Source organism: Rana temporaria, chromosome 1 (genome assembly GCF_905171775.1).
Source record: "Rana temporaria chromosome 1, aRanTem1.1, whole genome shotgun sequence".
In the NCBI taxonomy this organism is placed as follows: domain Eukaryota; kingdom Metazoa; phylum Chordata; class Amphibia; order Anura; family Ranidae; genus Rana; species Rana temporaria.
The window spans coordinates 74875797-74900055 of record NC_053489.1 but is presented as its reverse complement, the minus strand read 5'-3'; the positions used below and the strand labels follow the sequence as shown (position 1 = coordinate 74900055).

The following is a 24259-nucleotide window of genomic DNA, read 5'->3' as shown; positions in this document are numbered from 1 at the left end:
AGCCTTCTCCACACTTTTTTTCCTTCTAGTTACTCTGGTACAGATTAATCTTAGTTTCATCCGTCCAAAGAATACTTTTCCAGAACTGGTCTGGCTTTTTTAGATGTTTTTTGGCAAAGTCTAATCTGGAATTTCTCTGCTTATGAATAGTTTTCGCCTTGTGATGGACCCTCTATTTGCTCTCGTGAAGTCTTCTCTTGATTGTAGACTGACAATGATACCCCCACCTCCTGGAGAGTGTCCTTCACCTGTCTCAAATGGGTTTTTCTTTACCATAGAGAGGATCCTGCTATCATCCACCACTGTTGTCTTCCTTGGACATCCAGGCCATTTTATGTTGCTGAGCTCACCAGTGCGTTCTTACCAATACCAAACTGTTAATTTGGCCACTCCTAATGTTGCTGCCATCTCTCTCTGTTTTTGAAGCCTTACAATGCCTGTTTCACTTGCATGGACAGCTATTTTAAACCATACAGGTTTAGGAGATATTCACTTTGCATGCAGCCGCTGATGTCAGCGGTGCATGCGCTGCGAAGGTCCAGCAGACGCTGCCGGAAAGAAGACTCCCACTCACAGCGCTGGAGCCGCAAACCTGGAAGACACATCAAGGGGAAAATGTCAGTTCCCTGATCAGATGCCGATGCCTCGTTTTAAGGTAAGCAATTTATAATGAGCTAGTATGCGGTGCATACTAGCTCATTATGCCTTTTTGCCTTGAAGGTTTTTTTGTTTTTTTTGTTTTTTTGTGCGGGTATACAACTGCTTTTAAGCCTTACAATCTTGATACATACATTGTTCATCCAGGTTTTCATGCTCAGGATTCTGGATGCAGTGGATTACAGAGAAGTAAGATTAACATGGACCTTTCAGTAACTATACAAGTCTGCATGAATACAGGTGGATATAAAAAGTCTACACACCCCTGTTAAAATGTCAACTTTTCCCACCTTTTAAGGCAGGGGTCTTCAAACTATGGCCCTCCAGTTGTTCAGGAACTACAATTCCCATCATGCCTAGTCTTGTCTGTGAATGTCAGAGTTTTACAATGCCTCATGGGATGTGTAGTTCCACAACAGCTGGAGGGCCGTAGTTTGAGGATCCCTGTTTTAAGGTGACCTATAAACTGTTCAACTGTTGAACATCAAACTGAAATATTTTAGGTGGAGCGAAATAAAAATAAATAAATTAAATAATATGGTTGCATAAGTGCCTCGTACACACGACCGGTTTTCCTGACGAGAAAACTGCCATTTTTTAGATTGGTCGGGAAAACCGGTCATGTGTATGCTCCATAGCAGTTTTCCCGACGAGAAAACTGCCTGCCAAAAAATTAGAACCTGCTCTATTTTTTCCCGTCCGTCTTTTTCTCGTTGCGAAAACCGCTCATGTGTATGCTTTTCCGAGGGGGAAAAAAAAGTGCATGCTCAAAATCAAGTATGAGACCGGAGTGCTCGTTCTGGTAAAACTAGCGTTTGTAATGTAGATAGAACATTTTGTCGCGCTGTAACAGACTGAAAAGCACAAGGCTGAAAAGCGCTAATTGTCTCTCACCAAACTTTTACTAACACGAGGATCGGCAAAAGCAGCCCAAAGGGTGTCACCATTTGAATGCAACGTCCCCTTTATAGTGCCGTCGTACGCTTTGGACGTCACCGCGCTTTGGTCGAGCGCGTGTATGCAAGACAGGCTTAAGAGGAATCGCTTCGGGAAAAAACAACGGGTTTTGGCATGTCAGGAAAACCAGTCGTGTGTACAGGGCATAACACTTTGTTGAAGCACCTTTTGGTTTTATTACAGCACTCAGTCTTTTTGGGTATGAGTCTATCAGCCTGACACATCTTGACTTGCCAATATTTGCCCACTCTTTGCAAAAACATTCCAAGTCTGTCAGATGCACAGCCCTCTTCAGCTCACCCCACAGATTTTCAATGGAATTCAGGTCTGGGCTCTGGCTGGGCCATTCAAAAACTTTAATCTTCTGGTGAAGCCATTCCTTTCTTGATTTGGATGTATGCTTTTGGGTCGTTGTCATGCTGAAAGATGAAGTTTCTCTTCATGTTCAGCTTTCTAGCGGAAGCCTGAAGGTTTTGTGCCAATATTGATTGGTATTTGGAACTGTTCATAAATACTTCTACCTTTTGACCAAGTATCTCCAAAGCATGATGCTGCCGCCACCGTGCTTGATGGTGGGTATAATGTTCTTTTGGTGATGTGCAGTGTTGTGTTTGTACCAAACATATGTTTTGGAATTATGGCCAACAATTTCAACCTTGGTTTCATCAGACCATAACACATATTTTCTCATATGCTTTTGGGCGTGGATGTTTTTCTTCATAAACAAAGGCTTCCGTCTTGCCACTCTACCCCATATAGCTCAGACATGAAGAATACACATGTTGTCACATGTACCACACTGCGTCACTTTAACTGACAATTGCGCGGTCGTGCGACGTGGCTCGCCAACAAAATTGATGTCCTTTTTTCCCCACAAATAGAGCTTTCTTTTGGTGGTATTTGATCACCTCTGCGGTTTAAATTTTTTGTGCTATAAACAAAAAAAGAGCAACAATTAAAAAAAAAAAAAAAAACACTTTTTTACTTTTTGCTATAATAAATATCCCAATTAAAAAAAACAAAAAACAAATTTGTTTTCTTAGTTTAGGCCAATACGTATTCTTCTACATATTTTTGGTAACACAAAAAATCGTAATAAGCGTATAGTGACTGGTTTGCGCAAAACAAAATAGGGGACATAAATATGATTTTTTTTTTTACTAGTAATGGCAGCGATCTGAGATTTTTATTGGGACTGCGACATTATGGCGGACACATCGGACACTTTTGACACATTTTTGGGACCATTCACATTTATACAGTGAACAGTGCTATAAATATGCACTGATTACTGTATAAATATGACTGGCAGGGAAGGGGTTAACACTAGGGGGCGAGGAAGGGGTTAAATGTGTTCCCTACTAGTGATTCTAACTGTGGGGGGAAGGGGACTGACTGGGGGAGGTGACGATCTGTGTCCCTATGTACAAGGGACACGGCATCGGTCTCCTCTCCCTGACAGGACGTGGATCTCTGTGTTTACACACAGAGATCCACGGTCCTGCTCAGTTACTGGGCAATCGCGGGTGCCCGGCAGCAATCACAAATCGGGGTCCCAGTAACGCAGCGGCACGCGGGCGACCCCTAGTGGCTCTGCAAGACGAGGACGTCCTCTCAGAACAAGAGAGCTATCGTGCCGGCGGCCGGTAGTAAGGAGGTTAAACCTTTCCTCACACCACCAGTGATCAGACCGTTCATTGTAACACATCCAAGAACTGTACTGGTACCGTGATTTACATACTGATGTCATCTCCCATCCAGCAAATACAGTAGATTTAGGATAACATATGATCGGGGTGAACACATCAGTTTATTTTTTCCTTTGTCTCCTAAAGGACTAGTGTCCTTTCACTTCCTGTTCTGGATATGCTACAGAAAGGGAGGGGAAACGCATGCTCCATACTGTATTTGTGGGAAAGCAGAGTTGTCACCCTTGTACAAGACAACAGAAAACTCCTTCTCGCCTATTCATCATAACAAGGGGGGGGGGGGGGTTCTGTAATCGGGCAAAGAGAAACATGAGAGTTGACCGCACTCCAAGGTATGAAGGAATAAATGTAACTTTATTTAAGATAAAAATCCATCAGAACAACATCAATGCAGAGATTGACGCGTTTCACCAATCACATTTGCTTAATCATAATCTGATGATTAAGCACATTTGATTGGTGAAACGCGTCAATGTCTGCATTGATGTCATTCTGATGGATTTTTATCTCCAATTAATTTACATGTATTCCTTCATACCTTGGCGTGTGGTCAACTCTTTCATGTTTTGCTTGGCTATTTATCCAGACCGTGGACTGGACCTGCACCTGAAGGTTGGGGAAGTTATTGCTTTCACCTATTGTGGCACAGTCCTGTCTTGTTTGATCTTCTGTAATCAGGCCTCTATCACACGAGCGCTCTAGAGGAGTGTTTTTCAACTCCAGTCCTCAAGGCACACCAACAGGTCATGTTTTCAGGCTTTCCATTATTTTGCACAGGTGATTTGATCAGTTTCACTGCCTTAGTAATCACCACAGCCGTTTCATCTAAAGGAAATCCTGAAAACATGACCTGTTGGTGTGCCTTGAGGACTGGAATTGAAAAACACTGCTCTAGAGCATACGCTCATGCGAGGGCCATGTTTACCTTCACGTGGATGTGTAGGTGTTCCAGGGCATCCTTATGCAATCTGTCCCATTTATGTCAATTTGCTTGCCATTTGACATCTGCGTGGGTGTGTGTCCCTGAATGTAGACCGTGTACACAGGGCCGTGCGGATGTCAGATTGGGAACGGGATGTGTCTGTGCCACCATTTTGTCCCAATTTAATAGGACTACCTGTACGGGGATGCATGTTACACATGCAAATCCCCTTGTGGGTAAACACGACCCTCACACAGGAATATGCAGTAGTACACCCGTGTGAGCAAGGCTACAAGCAGATTATGGTGTAGCCTTTTTCTGTGAGAACACATACTCTTGTGTACAATTATAAACTGTAAAATGGAAAAGTGAACCAGAAAGATACAGTAAAGGGAACTATTTTTTTTAAAGGAAGAGTGTAAATGTCATTTTAGGAGTATAAGCAAAATATATCAGGCGGATGTGTGAAAAAATGAACTTGCAGGGGCTTTTTTTTTTTTAAATAACAAACATGTATTTCCCTCCTCTGTACAAGGGTTTTGCACAGAGTGGCCCTGATCCCCCTCTTCTGGGGTCTCCCCAATGACGCACCTGTCTCCTCCCCACATCGAGTGCCCCCTCGGAGACCCGCATTCAAAGGGGACACACACTTGCGTTCATTGACACCCCCCGGCTCCCATGTCACTTGAATTGATTGATATCGGTGGGAGCCAATGGCTGCACTGCTATCAATCTATCCAATGAGGACCCGAGACACCGGCTGGAGCTGCTGTGCTCATCCCCGGCGATGGAACGATCGGGTTCAGGTAAGTAGAAGGAGGGTTTTTACTGGGGGGCTGCTGCACTACAAAAGGTTTTTCATCTTAATGCATAGAATGCATTAAGATGAAAAATCTTGAGGGTTTACAACCCCATTAAATGTTGTGTCAAAGATCCATTATGTATTTTATAGACAAACGCCATTACCAAACTTAGTGGCGGATATGGTCTGTCAGCAGTGGAGGGGTTAAGGAAGGAGAACCCCCATGATTCTGTGATGTCATTATTTTAAGAGAGGTTTCTTATAAACATCCATTCATTCTGAAGAATGTGCGTGTTTAAATACCAATCTTTAAGTTGTAGTATGAAACATAAACAGATTCTGTTACAAGCCAGTGTGTTCAGCACATATTAATCACAATGACAAATTCTGTGGCGTTATTTGTTTTTATATTTATGCTCTGACAGGAAACCAGTGATTCATTTAAGAAGAGTGGCCCATCGTCTACCACCTCAGGACGCACCGTACTTAAAGGTCCACTCTAGTCAGGCATGTCAGTTTGGCACTTGGGGGACAAGGCCCACCTGCTGAATGGCTCAGGGTGTGATCCCAGCATTATTTTTGTGCACCTGGCTGCCCTACTAACTAAATCTCAATAAATGCTTATATCCTAATCTTCATAGCCTCAGAACATGTAAACCAGGGTTTAGGCAACCTTGGCCCTCCAGTTGTGGTAAAACTACATATCCCATCATGCCACTGCCTCTAGGAGTCATGCCTGTTATTGTCAGGGTCTTGCAATGTCTCATTGGACTGGAGGGCCGAGGTTGCCTACCCCTGATGTAAATCATTGTTCTTATTCCCAGGTACATGCAGCACCTCTCTCAAAGCCCAATGTAGTCTCATGGTAACACACTGGAGCATTATTTATTTTTCTACAGGTACTTGCATAGGGCCGTAAATTTACACAGTACTTTACATATACTGTATATTGTACAGCCACATCAGTCCTATACAATCGGCTTACAATCTTAAGGTCACTAACTCACATTCTAAAGCCAATTTAGACAGGATCCTATTAACCTACCAGCATGTCTTTGGAGTTTTGGGAGGAAACTCACACAGGCACAAGAAGAACATGCAAACTCCAGGCAGGTAGTATCATGGTTGGGATTCAAACAGATGACCCTAGTGCTGCTAGGTGTAAGTGTTAACCACTTAGCCACTGTACAGCAGGCTACAGTCCTACCCAGAATGGGAGGAACATATTAGACATAGCTGTCCTAAAGTTTCAAGAGCCTGTAAAAAAAAGGATCTTCTCTCTTGGAAGTTTGAGGCTGAGTTCACACTATTGCGAATTGGATGCAGATTTCACCGCATCAAGTTCGTATGTCAGGAGATTGTGACTGGCTCTCAATGGAGCCGGTTCACATATCTCCGGAGCAGCTCCAGGGCGAATTTCACAGGTGTGCTGTGCGTCTTTTGGTCCAAATTTTGGACCGAAATCGGAACTGAAACGGTGAACAGGAACGCACTGGACCTCTTGCTGTGAGCCGCTCTCTACGGTAGTGTGAATCCAGCCTTATTGTCATGAAAATTTGGATCTCATGGGTAGAAGACCACTCCATACATGCTCTTCAATAAGTCCAAATTTATTGCAAGTCCATAAAAGATGAATATATACAGCAGATGTTAACACGTTCGAGCCATATGGTCTTAAAGGATCACTAAACAAAAAAATGTTTTGGGCTAAATAGCTTGCTTTACCTTATAGCAGTCTTGATTTCATGTCCTCATTGTCCGTTTTTGCTTTGAAGCAGCTGTAATCCTTTGCTGAAATCCTCACTTCCTGGTTCTTTGGCTCCATAGTAAATTTCTCATGGGAGCTTCTCACTGTGGTCTAAAACTCCTCAGAACCAATCAGATTCATTTTAAAAACAAAACACTGCCCTGGATTTGTTTGTTTTTGTTCTGTGTGTCTCTTTACTTCACAGAAACATGAAATCAGTTTAAAAGCGAAAGTGAAACTAGAGGCACATTATATGATAGAATTTAATCTATTTCTCATCATTTTTAAAAGGAATCAGTTAACTTTTATGTCTCTATACCCTGTAAACAGTCATTTCAGCAAAACATTTTTTTTCCTTTAGTGACCCTTTAATCACTACTGTTCTTTACAAAAACAGTGTATATATATATATATTGTAAAAACACTCCTCTCCTCCATTTGGTCACAGACATTTTCAATTAAACCAATGACTGTCAAATTGAAAACCATAAAGAGAGGAGGGTTAAAAATTGTTCTGAAAAGGCAAGCCACAAAACAGGAAAAAGAATAAAGAAATAATAAATGAAATCCAAAATAATAATTAGTATAACAAAATAGAAAAAAGTGAATGAACATGGAAAAAGGGGAAATCAAAAAGACAACAGAATATGAAAATTGGTAGCAAAAAATCTAAAATAAGAAAAATTATATAATCAACGTATATGCGATTTCCGGTCCCATCTGAGGTTTAACCCCTGGGGGACTCTGGTTTTAAGCCTAAAAATCCACCAAGATTCCCTATTTAAAAGGCACCTACATTTTTGTCTCCACTCTTGGGCATTGGAGTCGATCTTTCAATGCCAGTGAACCTAAAGGGGCACAATGAATCGCATTAAATTTATTTTAATTACCTCTACTGATCAAATCGACTTTTGTCAATTTGTAATGAGATCTCAATTAAAGAAAGTCTCCCTCCAGTGTTCTGTTCCTCAGGGAGTAAAGTACATGTATTGCTTTATTCCATTTTTCTTAGTGCTGTCTAAGACAGGTGAGACAGGGTGGCCCCTCTGGCAACGGCCTTCTGACCACGCAGCTAGCAAAGAGATTGCTGGTTTTGTGGATGGGACTTTTTTCTGCTGTCTGTGTCCTGCTAGCAAGATTTAACCTTCATTTGAATATGCAACAGGAAGGGCAAGGAGATCTACCTTAAGTGAGAACAATTTCCATCATAGATGGCTGTTAACAGAACATTAGTGCCCATTGGTGGATTTTCCTGGGCTGCCCTGTACATGGAGTTTTAGGGCCTTTGGACGCTGAAGCTGCTGTATAGACAAATTGTTCAGCACCTAAGGGTGTCCTTTCTTTCTTTCTTTCTTTCTTTCTTTCTTTCTTTCTTTCTTTCTTTCTTTCTTTCTTTCTTTCTTTTTTTCCTTCCTTCCTAAGTTTACACACCTGTTGTACTTTAAAGGAACGTATTGTGCATTAACTTGTTCTATTGTATTTTTTTGTATTTGTATTGTTTTGTATGACTAGTTTTCCAGTAAAATGGGTATTGTCTTACCTTATTTTGTTCTATTCCTGAAACTCTGTTGGTTCTGAGTGCTTTTTGCCTGCAGATTACATCTATTTAGTATAAATATACATATGGGAAACCTCTTCATGTGCTATGACCATAAAGAACATCATGGAACTGTATAATGTATTGCATTATACACACGATCATTCTATCCATTGTGTGCACTAACATTCTCCCTTTGCTTTGTGCAGGAGCAGCCAATATCCGGAAGTACTGGAGTCGTTATTATCAGGGATCACAAGGTGTAGTCTTTATTCTTGATAGTGCCTCATCAGAAGAAGACCTAGAAACTGCCAGGAATGAGCTCCATTCCGCACTTCAGCACCCACAACTATGCACTTTACCGTTTTTAATATTGGCTAATCACCAAGACAAACCAGCAGCTCGTTCCATACAAGAGGTAGGCTTATTCCTCTAATTTAAATCCAGTTTGACATTGATGTTGTGTTATAGCTAATCTACTTTGATGCAGAAGACTTCCTGTTTAACAGTCCTTGGTCAGTCTTCGTTCTAAACTTTTTCATGCCATGTGCCTGTACAGTCCGTTATATGCTTTTGCTTTCTTGCAGCGGTTGTATTATAAGCCAACACTGTCCCAAACTGAGAGAGTTAAGATGCTCTTTAATAATGATGATCAGATTCTTAATTTTACTGGGGCTGTTTCAGATCTTGAGTCCTAAATTAGTCCATGAGTCCAACCAGACCACAACCTTCTGAGATATTGTCTTATGTAAAATGTCACACTGTGGTTATTGTGAATTTTACCAGTTGTGTTTGTGTGTGTGTGTGTGTTTGTTTGTTTTTTTACGGCTTTTAGACCTTCTTCGCACATGCACACACTACATGGTTGTACCCCTTCTCATTCATTTGGCACATAATAACATCTAGAAGATATCTTTTGACCCAGCATCTTCGTTTAGAAAGTAGATGCTGATCCTCAATAGTACAAAAACATAATAGAAAACGTGCTGGTAGGTAAAAGGATCAAGCTGCTTGCAAGAAATAGTCATATACACTATATATCAAATTTAATGGCTTGCCGTGCTAAATGTGATCCTGTGCAACCACAATAAAATCCCAAATCAAATCATACGTCCATATTTGTGTATTAATTTTTTTTTATTTTTTTTTTTTCATATTCATTCTTTCTTAATTTTTCTTTCCAATTTTAACACTTCATTAAAAAATAAGGAAAAAGAATTGATCGTTTTCTACATTATAGACTTAATAAATATACAAACAGTAAGGACACATTGAGTGGTATACTAAAAAAACATTATTAAAAATATGTGACTGAATCACCGCTGTGGCGATTAAAACATTTGTGTTCAATCAGATCTTGTGATCACCACGTGAACTATCACCAACCATGAGAAGTGGACTCTTACTGGAACAGAAAGACTAAATTACAGAGTCAAATCAGTCTGGGATTCATCATAAGGGGGTCCGACCCATGCTGCTTGGTTGGAACTTGGCAATGTTTCACACTCTCCAATACTGTGTGTGTGTGTGTGTGTGTGTGTATATATAATATATATATTAGCGTCAATGGCAACCAGATAATTCTTGGAGTATGCTGTGATAAAAAAAGAACTCCGTAAAGCCCCATTCGGGGACATTTTATTGTGGTGAAGAAAGGCCCTTTCCAGGAGGTGAAAAAAATCTGCCACTATTCAAGGCAGTTACGACCATTCACACATACACCACTTCTCATACACAGGTTCAATGAGGTAATCCCATTTCTGATTGAACACAATTTTTGTAGTTGACACAGTGGTGATTCTGTAATTCAGCTACGGCTATTATTACATATTTTTATACACATAAATATAGACTTAGGATTTTATTTTGGATTCTATTGTGGTGCATAGTATCACATTTAGCACAGCAAGCTATTTATTATGACCCTTAATAGATCTAGTTTGGCAAGCATCTTCTGCACAGCCACTCAGTCCCACAGATGTGCAGACGTCAGAGTCAGACTTGCCGCTATTCCCTTAACCCTCCACAGGTTTAAAGAGTGTCCCAACTCCAACATAGTTGGTGCCAGTCTGTGTTTCCCTATAGGTGACTATTTCTTCTCCTCCATTTTCCACCAGACTTAAGGTTATAAGTCATTGCAGTAATTTTAGAGGTGGGTCACCCTTCTAAAAACTTAAGGAGAGAACATAGATAAAACCAGATGAGGGCAGCAATGTTATATAATGGGTTTTGATGTCAACTTGGCGTGCAGCTTTAAATAAAAAATCATCAGTTTAAACACCACAGTCTTCTTTCCTTTGCAACAGTAAGCTGTCACCCAGTAAATCCTCACTATAAATCAATGGAGTCTTTCAAACATTGTAAACTGCGTTTTGGCAGCTGTCTGTAGCCATATAACGTTATAATGCGGTAAAATAGTGTGAAGAAATTCCTGCCGTATGAATAGTTTGACAACTCCCTTTTGTATTTTTAAGTTATTGTATTGTTTGACCTCGAAGATTTTTGAACAGCTCAACACAGTTTCTTTTGACATCCTTATTTTGCAACTATCCAAATTGATGAAAAATTGCATCACAGATCATTCCTTTTCCTGATTGTGTTGTATAGCAGATTATCTGTGTGCTACAGGCTGCATCTCGAAGTGGAACCAAACAAATTCTTAGTTAAAATACAAATACTGTATATGGGTATGTTTGGACCTAGAATTCTGTTCAGCCAGTCTTGTGATTTACAAACCCTGAACACTGTATATCCTGGCAAGTTTGTGTATGATTTCCTGTTTCTGCTCTGCTGCTTCCTATCTCATCTTTTGTTCTATTTCATTGTTAAATATTATGCAACTGATTTATTACCCAGTTACTGAGTTAAGCTGGCCATAGATGGATTGAGATTCGGAAGGTTTAGCAGGAACCAGCCGAATTTCTATTTTAATTTATGGCTGCACCCCCGATCCGTGTATTCTGGCGGTGGAGTCCTCGCTGTCAGAATACAAAGGGGATTGCTATGTCCACCATGCTTGTGTGGATGGAGGGTTCCGCTATTATTATTTGTATTATTATTATTAAAATATTTTTTCAAATCGGCCTCATGGCTCATGGGGAAAAAAAAAAAAGGAAAAGCGAATCATCTATGCCCAGCCAGTTACACCTTTAAAAAAAAAAAAAAAAAAAAAACCTGCAAGCACTGCATCATTTTCTTGAAAAAGGGTTGCAGCAGAATGTTCAGCGTAACAAACTTAACTGGTTTAAGGGTTTAGCCAAGGCTTCCTGATGATGTCAGATGACAAAATGTACGCCAAGGCGTAGTTCACTGGTCATGTCACTTCTGGGTCCCTGCCTTCCGGTTTTCACCAATCGGCTAGTGGCGAATGCGTGGCCACGTGTCTTTTTAAACTCCTTTCCGCAAACAAGTTTTATCCCTATTGTGGGGTCATCAGTACGGTATTTGTAAATTTAAATCATATCCCCTCTCAAGGGTCTCTTCTCCAGAGAAAATACGTTCAGTGCTCAAAACCTTTCTTCATAACTAATATCCTCCAGACCCTTTATTAGCTTTGTTGCCTTTCTTTCCATTTCAATACATCCTTCCTGAGGACTAGTGGCCATAACTGGGCAGCATACTCTGTGTGCGGCCAGACCAGAGTTTTGTAGAGTGGGAGAATTATCGTTTTATCTCTGGTTATCTCTGGAGTTAATTCTTTTTTTAATGCATGCCAATATTTGGTTTGCTTTGTTAGCAGGTTGGCATTGCATAACATTGCTGAGCCTATCATCTACTAGGACCCCAGGTCCTTTTTCCATCCCAGATTTCCCCAGAGGTTCTCCCCCCTAGTATATAAATTACATTCATATTTTTGCCCCTTAACCACTTAAGCCCCGGACCAATACGCTGTCTAAAGACCAAAGGTGTTTTTACAATTTGGCAATGCGCTGCTTTAACTGGTAATTGCGCGGTCATGCAATGTTGTACCGAAACGAAACTTGCGTCCTTTTCTTCCCACAAATAGAGCTTTATTTTGATGGTATTTGATCGCCTCTGCGATTTTTATTTTTTGCGATATAAACGCAAAAAGACCGTAAATTTTGAAAAAAAATGATTTTTCTTATAACAAAAAGTAAAAAAAATCGAATAAACTAAATTTTAGTCAAACATTTAGGCCAAAATGTATTCAGCCACATGTCTTTAGTAAAAAAAATCGCAATAAGCGTATATTTATTGGTTTTCGCAAAAGTTATAGCGTCTACAAACTAGGGTACATTTTCTGGAATTTACACAGCTTTTATTTTATGACTGCCTATCTCATTTCTTGAGGTGCTAAAATGGCAGGGCAGTACAAACCCCCCCCAAATGACCCCATTTTGGAAAGTAGACACCCCAAGGAAACTGCTGAGAGGCATGTTGAGTCCATTGAATATTTAATTTTTTTGTCCCAAGTGATTGAATAATGACGAAAAAAAAAAAAAAAAAAAATGTTTACAAAAAGTTGTCACTAAATGATATATTTCTCACACATGCCATGGTTATATGTGGAATTGCACCCCAAAATACATTCTGCTGCTTCTCCTGAGTACGGGGATACCACATGTGTGGGACTTTTTGGGAGCCTAGCCGCATACGGGGCCCCAAAACCCAAGCACCGCCTTCAGCATTTCTAAGGGCACAAATTTTTGATTTCACTCCTCACTACCTATCAAGGTTTCGAAGGCCATAAAATGCCAAAATAGCAAAAAAAAAAACCAAATGACCCCATTTTGGAAAGTAGACACCCTAAGCTATTTGCTGAGAGGCATGTCGAGTCCATGGAATATTTTATATTTTGACACAAGTTGCGGGAATATGACAAACTGATTTTTTTTTGCACAAAGTTGTCACTAAATGATATATTGCTCACACATGCCATAGTTATATGTGGAATTGCACCCCAAAATACATTCTGCTGCTTCTCCCGAGTACGGGGATACCACATATGTGGGACTTTTTGTGAGCCTAGCCGCATACGGGGCCCCGAAAACAAAGCACCGCCTTCAAGATTTCTAAGGGCATACATTTTTGATTTCACTCCTCACTACCTATCACTACCTATCACAGTTTTGAAGGCCATAAAATGCCAAGATGTCACACAACCCCCCCAAATGACCCCATTTTGGAAAGTAGACACCCCAAGCTATTTGCTGAGAGGCATGTTGAGTCCATGGAATATTTAATTTTATGGCCCCAAGTGATTGAATAATGACCAAAAAAAAAACGTTGTCACTAAATGATATATTTCTCACACATGCCACGGTTATATGTGGAATTGCACCCCAAAATACATTCTGCTGCTTCTCCTGAGTACGGGGATACCACATGTGTGGGACTTTTTGGGAGCCTAGCCGCGTACGGGACCCCGAAAACCAATCACCGCCTTCAGGATTTCTAAGGGCATAAATTTTTGATTTCACTCCTCACTACCTATCACAGTTTCGAAGGCAATAAAATGCCAAAACGGCACAAAACCCCCCCAAATGACCCCATTTTGGAAAGTAGACACCCCAAGCTATTTGCTGAGAGGCATGTTGAGTCCATGGAATATTTAATTTTTTTGCCCCAAGTCACTGAATAATGACCAAAAAAAAAAAAATACAAAACGTTGTCACTAAATGATATATTTCTCACACATGCCACGGTTATATGTGGAATTGCACCCCAAAATACATTCTGCTGCTTCTCCTGAGTACGGGGATACCACATGTGTGGGACTTTTTGGGAGCCTAGCCGCGTACGGGGCCCCGAAAACCAAGCACTGCCTTCAAGATTTGTGTGAGTGAAATCAAAAATTTATGTCCTTAGAAATCTTGAAGGCGGTGCTTGGTTTTCGGGGTCTCATACGCGGCTAGGCTCCCAAAAAGTCCCACACATGTGGTATCCCCGTACTCAGGAGAAGTAGCAGAATGTATTTTGGGGTGCAATTCCACATATAACCATGGCATGTGTGAGAAATATATCATTTAGTGACAATATTTTGTACATTTTTTTATTTTAATTTTTTTTGGTCATGATTCAATCACTTGGGGCAAAAAAATTAAATATTCCATGGACTCAACATGCCTCTCAGCAAATAGCTTGGGGTGTCTACTTTCCAAAATGGGGTCATTTGGGGGTTTTTTGTGCTATTTTGGCATTTTATGGCCTTCGAAACTGTGATAGGTAGTGAGGAGTGAAATCAAAAATTTGCGCCCTTAGAAATGCTGAAGGCGGTGCTTGGTTTTCGGGGTCCCGTACGCGGCTAGGCTCCCAAAAAGTCCCAAACATGTGGTATCCCCGTACTCAGGAGAAGCAGCAGAATGTATTTTAGGGTGCAACTCCACATATAACCATGGCATGTGTGAGCAATATATCATTTAGTGACACATTTTTCTTTTTTTTTTTTTTTTTTTTCTCATTATTCAATCACTTTGGACAAAAAAAAAAAAATCAATGGACTCAACATGCCTCTCAGCAGTTTCCTTGGGGTGTCTTCTTTCCAAAATGGGGTCATTTGGGTTTTTTTTGTGCTATTTTGGCATTTTATGGCCTTCGAAACTGTGATAGGTAGTGAGGAGTGAAATCAAAAATTTACACCCTTAGAAAGCCTGAAGGCGGTGATTGGTTTTTGGGGTCCCGTACGCGGCTAGGCTCCCAAAAAGTCTCACACATGTGGTATCCCCGTACTCAGGAGAAGCAGCAGAATGCATTTTGGGGTGTAATTCCACATATGCCCATGGCATGTTTGAGCAATATATCATTTAGTGACAACTTTGCGCAAAAAAAAATATATATATATATATTTATATTTCCCGCAACTTGGGTCAAAATCTAAAATATTCCATGGACTTAAGATGCCTCTCAGCAAATAGCTTGGGGTGTCTACTTTCCAAAATGGGGTCATTTGGGGGGGTTTTCAATTGTCCTGGCATTTTATGCACAACAATTAGAAGCTTATGTCACACATCACCCACTCTTCTAACCACTTGAAGAAAAAGCCCTTTCTGACACTGTTTGTTTACATAAAAACATATTATTTTTTTGCAAGAAAGTAAAGTTGAACCCCCAAACATTATATATTTTTTAAAGCAAAGGCCCTACAGATTAAAATGGTGGGTGTTGCAAAAAAAATTTCCACACAGTATTTGCGCAGCGTTTTTTCAAACGCATTTTTTGGGGAAAAAATACACTTTTTTTTATTTTAAAGCACTAAAACACACTATATTGCCCAAATTATTGATGAAATAAAAATTATGATCTTAGGCCGAGTACATGGATACCAAACACGACATACTTTAAAATTGCGCACAAACGCGCAGTGGCGACAAACTACATACATTTTTAAAAGCCTTTAAAAGCCTTTACAGGTTACCACATTAGATTTACAGAGTAGGTCTACTGCTAAAATGACTGCCCTCGATCTGCCCTTCGCGGTGATACCTCACATGCATGGTGCAATTGCTGTTTACATATGACTCCAGACCGACGCTTGCGTTCGTCTTTGCGCAAGAGCAGGGGGGGACAGGGATGCTTTTTTTTATTTTTTTATATATTTATTTCGCTTTTTTTATTTTATTTGTTAACTGTTCCTTCCATTTATTTATTTTTTTACCATTTTTATTGTTATCTCAGGGAATGTAAATATCCCTTATGATAGCAATAGTTAGTGACAGGTACTCTTTTTTTTTTTTTTTTTTAAATGGGGTCTATTAGACCCTAGATCTTTCCTCTGCCCTCAAAGCATCTGACCACACCAAGATCGGTGTGATAAAATGCTTTCCCATATTCTCAATGGCGCCGTTTATATCTGGGGGGGGGGACATTCCCTCCCACTGAATGTAAAAGCAGTCTAGAGGCTAATTAGCCGCTAGGACTGCTTTTACATGAAAGCCGACCGCTGGCTGAAAAGAATGATACCAAGATGATGCCTAAACCCGCAGGCATCATTCTGGTATAACCATTCAAAGTCCTGCAACATACCAGTACGTTGATGGTTCTTGTTGGACATGTATTGTAATCTTTTTTTTTTTTTCATGCAGTCTGTTGGCTGAACAAAAAAAAGATTGATCGGTGGGTATGCCCACCATTAGAATACCTCCCTTCATCCACCCACATCTAATGATGGGCATACATGCACCATTTATATATGCCGAAGCATGGGGGCATCCTCCCGCAAAAAAGTTATGCCGCGTACGGTCGGACTTTTCTATGCCGCGTACACACGGTCGGACTTTTCTATGCCGTGTACACATGGTCAGACTTTTCCACAGGAAAGCCTCCGTAGGAATGTCAACCGTATGTACGCGGCATTAGGAGCAAAATCGCTCCTCCGCCCCTAATGCCCCCATGCTCCGGCATATATGCTCTTTTTTGAACTGTAGTGGTGAAATCACCTCCTACAGCATTGGAGTCGCGGCTTTATATATCGTGGGAGCAAACGCTGTTGCTGTCACGCTAAATAAATCCGCACTGCAACTGAATGGCGTACCTGCTAAGCAAATGATGGTTAACATTAAAACAAAGTAACATTCCAGTATAACAGTAAGATCATACCATACCTGCAAAGCAAATACCTATAAAAAAACATAGTAAAAAATAAAACATTTTTTAACGCAACCTGTGCCTAAAATATATATATGCCAAAGCATGGGGGCATCCTCCCGCAAAAAAGTTATGCCGCGTACGGTCGGACTTTTCTATGCCGCGTACACACGGTCGGACTTTTCTATGCCGTGTACACATGGTCAGACTTTTCCAGGGAGGTATTCTAATGGTGGGCATACCCACCGATCAATCTTTTTTTTGTTCAGCCAACAGACTGCATGAAAAAAAAAAGGAAAGCCTCCGTAGGAATGTCAACCGTATGTACGCGGCATTAGGAGCAAAATCGCTCCTCCGCCCCTGCTGCCCGCATGCTTCGGCATATATGCTCTTTTTTTTAACTGTGGTGGTGAAATCACCTCCTACAGCACTGGAGTCGCGGCTTTATATATCGTGGGAGCAAACGCTGTTGCTGTCAAGATAAATAAGTCCGCGCAACAGCTGAATGGCGTACCTGAAAACAGTAAAATAAATTACATACCTGAAAAGCAAGCATGAAAAAACATAACAACAATAAAACTTTGCAGAATAGAATACAGTAAAAAAGAGCAGAACAATAGAGAGAGAATAGAGAGGGAGAGAACAATAAAACGACAACTATTTTTGGTTTTTTTATTTTATATTTTTTTGTGTGTTTTTATTTTTTACTTTTTTTTTTTTTTTTTTTAACACTTTTTTTTGTAACTGTGAACTGTAACTTCAACTTTTCGGTTCCAGGTTTGGGTCTCTCAAAATGCGATGGCATCTTGGGAGACCCTGTGTGAGTGTGCCTAGCCTGTGAAATGTTTCACCCTACACTAATAATTAACGTGTGTGTGGAAGCGTTCAAAACATTCACCAATACAAAGACCAGGATTGCCAGGACATTTGGGACAAAAATAACGGGTGTCACGCCTAAATCCGCGCTTGGTACAGACACGACATTTTCTTTGGGGGGCTCGTTGGGTAGGGGTACTCGGGAGGACATAAGAAAAATGCCTCTCATGCAGTCGGCTTACTGCATTTGGTAGGAGATGGTGAGGTACAATACCGCCTGGATACAGGAGTTCTGTGATGATATCCCTCTGGAATTGAAGGAAGGATTCATTCCGTCCTGAAGCTCTGTATACGACATGAGCATTCAGTAGAGCCAATTGAAATAAATGTAGAGACACTTTTTTGTACCAGCGTCTCGTCTTACGGGCAATATGATACGGCGCCATTAACTGGTCGTTGAGGTCCACCCCTCCCATATTAAGGTTATATTCGTGGACACAGAGGGGTTTCTCCACAACACCAGTCGCCGTACGAATTTGGACTGTCGTGTCTGCGTGAAGGGTGGTAAGAACGAAAACATTCCTATTGTCCCGCCACTTCACAGCGAGCAAATTTTTACATCTGCAGCAGGCTCTCGCCCCCGGCCTTACACGGGCATCTACAAGCCGCTGGGAGAAGCCCCGGCGATTAGGTCGCACGGTGCCACATGCTCCAATCTGTTGATCAAATAAGTGGCTAAAAAGTGGCACGCTGCTGTAAAAATTGTCCACATACAAATGGTACCCCTTTCCGAATAAGGGTGACACCAAGTCCCAAACAATCTTGCCAGCGCTCCCCATGTAATCTGGGCATCCTTCCGGCTCTACCTGACTATCTTTTCCCTCGTAAACCCTAAAGCTCCATGTGTAGCCTGTGGCCCTGTCACAGAGCTTATAGAGCTTGACCCCGTATCTGGCACGCTTGCTGGGAAGGAACTGTTTGAAAGACAAGCGGCCAGCAAATTTAATCAGGGACTCATCAACGCATACAACCTGCTGGGGATTAAACAAGGCTGCAAAACGTTCGTTGAAATGGTTTACGAGGGGCCGAATTTTGTAGAGCCGGTCAAATTCAGGGTCTCCACGTGGACGACAAAGTGCATTGTCACTGAAATGCAGGAACCGCAGGATCGCCTCGTATCGTCTCCTGGCCATGTGAGCAGAGAAAATGTACATATGGTCAATGGGATGTGTGGACCAATACATCCGCAATGACGGAAATTTGTGTATGCCCATGTTGAGGGTAAGGCCCAGAAAGGTCTTAAATTCGGAAACCTCGAGAGGTTTCCATTCTTTGGCAAGGCGAGACTGGGGGTTAGCGGCGATGTAAGTACCAGCATATAAATTAGTCTGGTCCACAATAGATCTATAGAGATCTTCCGTGAAATACAGCGAATAAAAATCAAGTGACATAAAGTTCGCTGTATCCACCTGAATACCGGGTTGGCCAGTGAATGGGGGAAGTACAGGTGCTGTAGAAGTGGTGGGGACCCAATCAGGATAGGCAAATTCTACAGGAAGGGCACTATGGGCACGACGGGCCTGTCTCTGTCTTCTTCTTGGTGGCAGCGGGACACTACTTGTGCTTGCCACATCGCCAGCTTCAACTGCACTTATGGGACTCGCCACGTCACCAAGTGTTACTGCAGTGCTGGATAAACGACCAGGGTGTACTAGGCCGCTGGTGCTTGCCAATTCACCAGAAGGAATAGCGGCGCTAGTACTGGATCTCTGCTCCATACGAGGGTCCTGCGGTTCTTGCTGCTCAACAACATCAGAATGGGATCGGGTACGCCTGGCCTTAGCAGGGACCTCAACTTCGTCGTGCGAGCTATCTGACATGGAGCCGCTGTCGTAAATGGGTTCATATTCTGAGCCAGAATCTGTCAGATGCGTGACCTCCTCCTCTTCACTATCTGACATGCACATGAACTCCAAGGCCTGCTTATCATTGTACCTTCGGTTTGCCATTTTGGACTCTAAATTTAGTGGTACAATGGTAAGGATTCACAGGTAAAAAAAGCACCTGACTATAGAAAAGCAAATGTAGAAAACGCTTCAAAAAAAACTGTAAGCGATCGCAGGGATCAGGCCTGTCTCTGTGAACGCTGCAGTTATGTGTCTTGTGTTTTGTAAGTGACAGTGATCGATCGATACTGCACTTGGGTGGGTTGGGCTGGGCAGAGGGGGAAAACGCAGGTGCTAGCGGGTATCTGGGCTGATTCCGCTAACAATGCGTTTTTGGGTACCCTAAACTGCTGGGTACGCTAGTATAGATCTGATCAGATCAGGTATCGATCCGTTCAGATCCTATACCACTAAGGGGGGTGTATGCTTAGCGAGTGGGTGTAAGCGGTACTGGCTCTAACCTAACGCTGCCTGGGGCGACGCAGACCCTGACTGGCGCTAAAATTAAATTTATATCACCCGCCGGGTGATCAGGGGGTTAAACCTATTGGGTTATATACGGCGGGTGCTCTGATGCTATAAACAGCAAACTAACCAACCAGCGTCAACCGTAACACTTATACGGTGATCACTGGTGAAAGGGTTAACTAGGGGGCAATCAGGGGGTTAAAACCTTTATTCGGTAATATATGGGGGTACCTAACGCTTTCTAAAAACCTGGTGGCGAACCTAAAATAACTAAATAACTAACTGGCTAACCACGTCACCAGTGACACTTATACAGTGATCAGTGGTGAAAGGGTTAACTCTAGGGGCAATCAGGGGTTAAAACCTTTATTTATGGGGGTACCTAACGCTATATAAACCTGGCGGCGAACCTCAAAAAAAACTAACTGCCTAGCGGCAACAGTGACACTAATACAGCGATCAGAAACCGATCGCTTAGTGACACTGGCAATAGGGGTGAAAGGGTTAACTCTAGGGGCAATCAGGGGTTAAAACCTTTATTTATGGGGGTACCTAACGCTATATAAACCTGGCGGCGAACCTCAAAAAAAACTAACTGCCTAGCGGCAACAGTGACACTAATACAGCGATCAGAAACCGATCGCTTAGTGACACTGGCAATAGGGGTGAAAGGGTTAACTTTAGGGGCAATCAGGGGTTAAACCTTTATTGGGGGGGGTAGGGGGCTACCCTGGACCTAAAGGGGCCTAAACCTAACTGCCCTGACACTTTTTTCTGTCACACTGACACTAAAAGCAGTGATCAGAAAATAAATGATCACTGCAATCAGTGACACTGTGACAGGGGGTGATCTGGGGGTGCTGGGGGGGTGATCGGGGGGGGTTATGTGCCTATGTGTGCTGTGTCAGTGTGCTGTTGGTGCAACTCACAGTACTGACGTCTTCTCTCCTCTGGAACCGGACGAAAAGACCGCCAGAGGGGAGAAAACGTCACTTCCTCCCTGCCTGTGTTTACAGTTACACAGGCAGGGAGGGCTCAGCTGGAATCTCATTCGCCGAGGGAGATCGAGAGGGGACGGCTGGAAACCAATAGCCGCCCCCTCCTCCCGGACCTCCCGTACACCGTTCCCGGCCGTCGCATGTACCGGAGGGGGTCCCGATCGGACCCCCGAACCGAGGTAAGGCGGGGACGTACCTATACGCCCATGTGCCTGTACGTGCCATATTGTGGACGTATATGTACATGCGGTGGTCGGGAACTGGTTAAATACTTTATTTAATTTTCTTTTACATTAAACCTTAGTTGCCCACCCCATTAAATTGTTCAGAACTTCTTGCAAGGTTTCCACATCCTGCAGAGAAGTTATTGCCCTGCTTGGCTTAGTATCGTCCGCAAATACAGATTGAACTGTTTACCCCATCCTCCAGGTCATTTATGAACACATTAAACAGGATTGGTCACAGCACAGAACCCTGTGGGACCCCACTACCCACCCCTGACCATTCCGAATATTCCCTATTTATCACCACCCTCTGAACTCACCCTTGTAGCCAGTTTTAAATCCATGTACTTGGATCTTATTTTGTACAGTAAACATTTATGTGGAACTGTGTCAAATGCTTTTGCAAAATATATGGCCATCCACCTATATTGACAGGCCGGGCAAGGCAAGCATTAATTGAAGATGCAGCCAAGAGGCCCATGGTAACTCTGGAGAAGCTGCAGAGGTCCTCGGCTCAGGTGGGAGAACCTGTCCACAGGACAATTATTAGTCATGCACTTCACAAATCTGGCCTTTTATGGAAGAGTGGCAAGAAGAAAGCCATTGTTGAAAGGAAGCCATGAGAGGTCCCATTTGCAGTATGCGAGAAGCCATGAGGGGGACACGGCAAACGTGGAAGAAGGTGCTCTGGTCAGATGAGAACAAAATTTAACTTTTTGGCCTAAAAGCAAAACACTATGTGTGGCGGAAAACGAACACTGCACATCACTCTGTGCACACCATCCCCCAGTGAAACATGGTGGTGGCATCATGTTCTGGGGGTGCTTTTCTACAGCAGGGACAGGGAAGCTGGTCAAAATTGATGGGATGATGGATGGAGGCAAATACAGGGCAATCTTAGAAGAAAACCTGTTAGGCCGCGTACACGGTCGGTCCAAACCGATGAAAACGGTCTGAAGTCTAGTTTCATCGGTCCAAACCGACCGTGTATACAGCCCATCGGTCTGTTGTCCTTCGGACAAAAATTATAGAACTTGCTTTAAAATCGAACCGATGGACGGCTGACCATCGGTCAAAATCGATGGTTGGTACGCAAAAGCATCGGTTCAAAACCCGCGCATGCTCAGAATCAAGTCGACGCATGTTGGAGGCATTGAACTTTGTTTTTTTCAGCACGTCGTGTGTTTTACGTCACCGCGTTCTGACCCGGTTTTTGAATTGATGGCGTGTACGCACATCAGACCATCAGACCATCGGTCTGCTTCAGCGGTGAACCGATGAAAACGGTCCGTCGGACCATTCTCATTGGATGGATTGACCGTGTGTACGCGGCCAAAGTCCAGACCTAAATCCAATTGAGAATCTGTAGCATAACTTCAAAATTGCTGTTCACAGAAGCTCATCCAATCTGACAGAACTTGCGCTATTATGCAAAGAAGAATGGGCAAAAATGTCACTCCTAGATGGGCAAAGCTGGTAGAGACAAACCTAAAAAGTCTTGCAGCTGCAATTGCAGCGCAAGGTGGTTGTACAAAGTATTGACTCAGGGACAAGTGGAGGTAAATATGTAGTGCTAAAAGTGATATAACCGTGAAATATATATAAATCACTAACCATATTAACCCAACAGGATAAATTAAACGGTGAAGGGGGAAAAAAAAGATGAATAAATAAAATTAGAGAACTAAGGCCACAAAAGGAGCTTGTGTAATGACAATGTTCGTCACAAATGGATGAAGAATCTCACAGTGAAGATATCGCAGGAACCTGTGTAAACCGTCACAGGGAATATGCCTTCAAACAAATGGTATGTCTTAAACATGTTTACCAGAACAGTTGGCAGCGACATCAGATCAATCAGACATGGGTGTTCCCAATCGGTAGGTAGACCGGATGATCCAAGGAATCCAGAAGAACTTGGTGTACTCCTTGAGGGATTATGGATGGAAGTAATCACGAATGGAACCGATGGACCAGTTATTCACGACCATTACTCAGGAGTCAGGAATAGATATCCCAATTTTGTGGGAAAACCAAACTACCCAATTGATCCAATGGTAATCCAAAAGTCTTCAGTAGGTTCTTAATAATAGTAACCCCAACTGGGGTAACGATGGCCAAATGGAAGAACCGAAAAAACTTGTGTCCACAGAACATAAAAAGAAAAAAAAGGGCTGCTTCCTATGGTGCAGGTCAAAGAAAGTAGGTTTTTATTGATAAAAAAACAACATGCAAGTAAAAAGTGATCACTATGAGATCAGCAATATGGGGAGCGGTATACCTGGACTGACGCGTTTCGTCCTACTAGGGCATCTTCACTGTGAGATTCTTCATCCATTTGTGACGGACATTGTCATTACACAAGCTCTTTTTGTGGACTTGGTTCTCTAATTTTATTCATTCATCTTTTTTTCCCTTCACTGTTTAATTTACCCTGTTGGGTTCATATTGTTAGTGATTTTATATATATATTTCACTGTTATATCACTTTTAGCGCTACATATTTACCTCCACGTGTCCTTGAATTTTTGTCACATTCTTGCATAGCTGCTTGCTTTCTTTCTTTTCTTTTGTGATAGCGCAATAATCACTTCCATTCACATTTTCCATTGACTCAGGGGGCTGAATACAAATGCACCCCACACTTTTCAAATATTTATTTGTAAAATAAAATTAAAACTATTTACTTTTTCAAGGTACTGTAAATCCTGTAAAACAAGAATAGTTCATAAGCTTTAATATGAGATGGGCAGATGAATGAGAAGGGTATTCTTCACAGGTCTTGTTCACTGAATTTACAACTGTGTAGTTTACAGCTGAACTCCAGACGGATTCAAGAATCTGCCACTCCTTAAAGCGGGGGTTCACCCTGTTCTAATAAAAAAAAACATTTTTTTTTTTTTTACCATTACATTCGGCATCGTAGCGCGAG

General features: G+C 42.0%; 1 protein-coding gene across 1 annotated transcript in view; it reads left to right on the top strand.

Moving 5' to 3' along the window:
- ARL15 (ADP ribosylation factor like GTPase 15) overlaps positions 1 to 24259 on the top strand; it is a 422067-nt gene that overhangs the window by 196860 nt on the left and 200948 nt on the right. The window contains exon 4 of the mRNA XM_040339353.1: positions 8541 to 8749. Coding sequence (XP_040195287.1) covers positions 8541 to 8749 — 209 coding nt within the window. The remainder of the gene's footprint in view (positions 1 to 8540; positions 8750 to 24259) is intronic.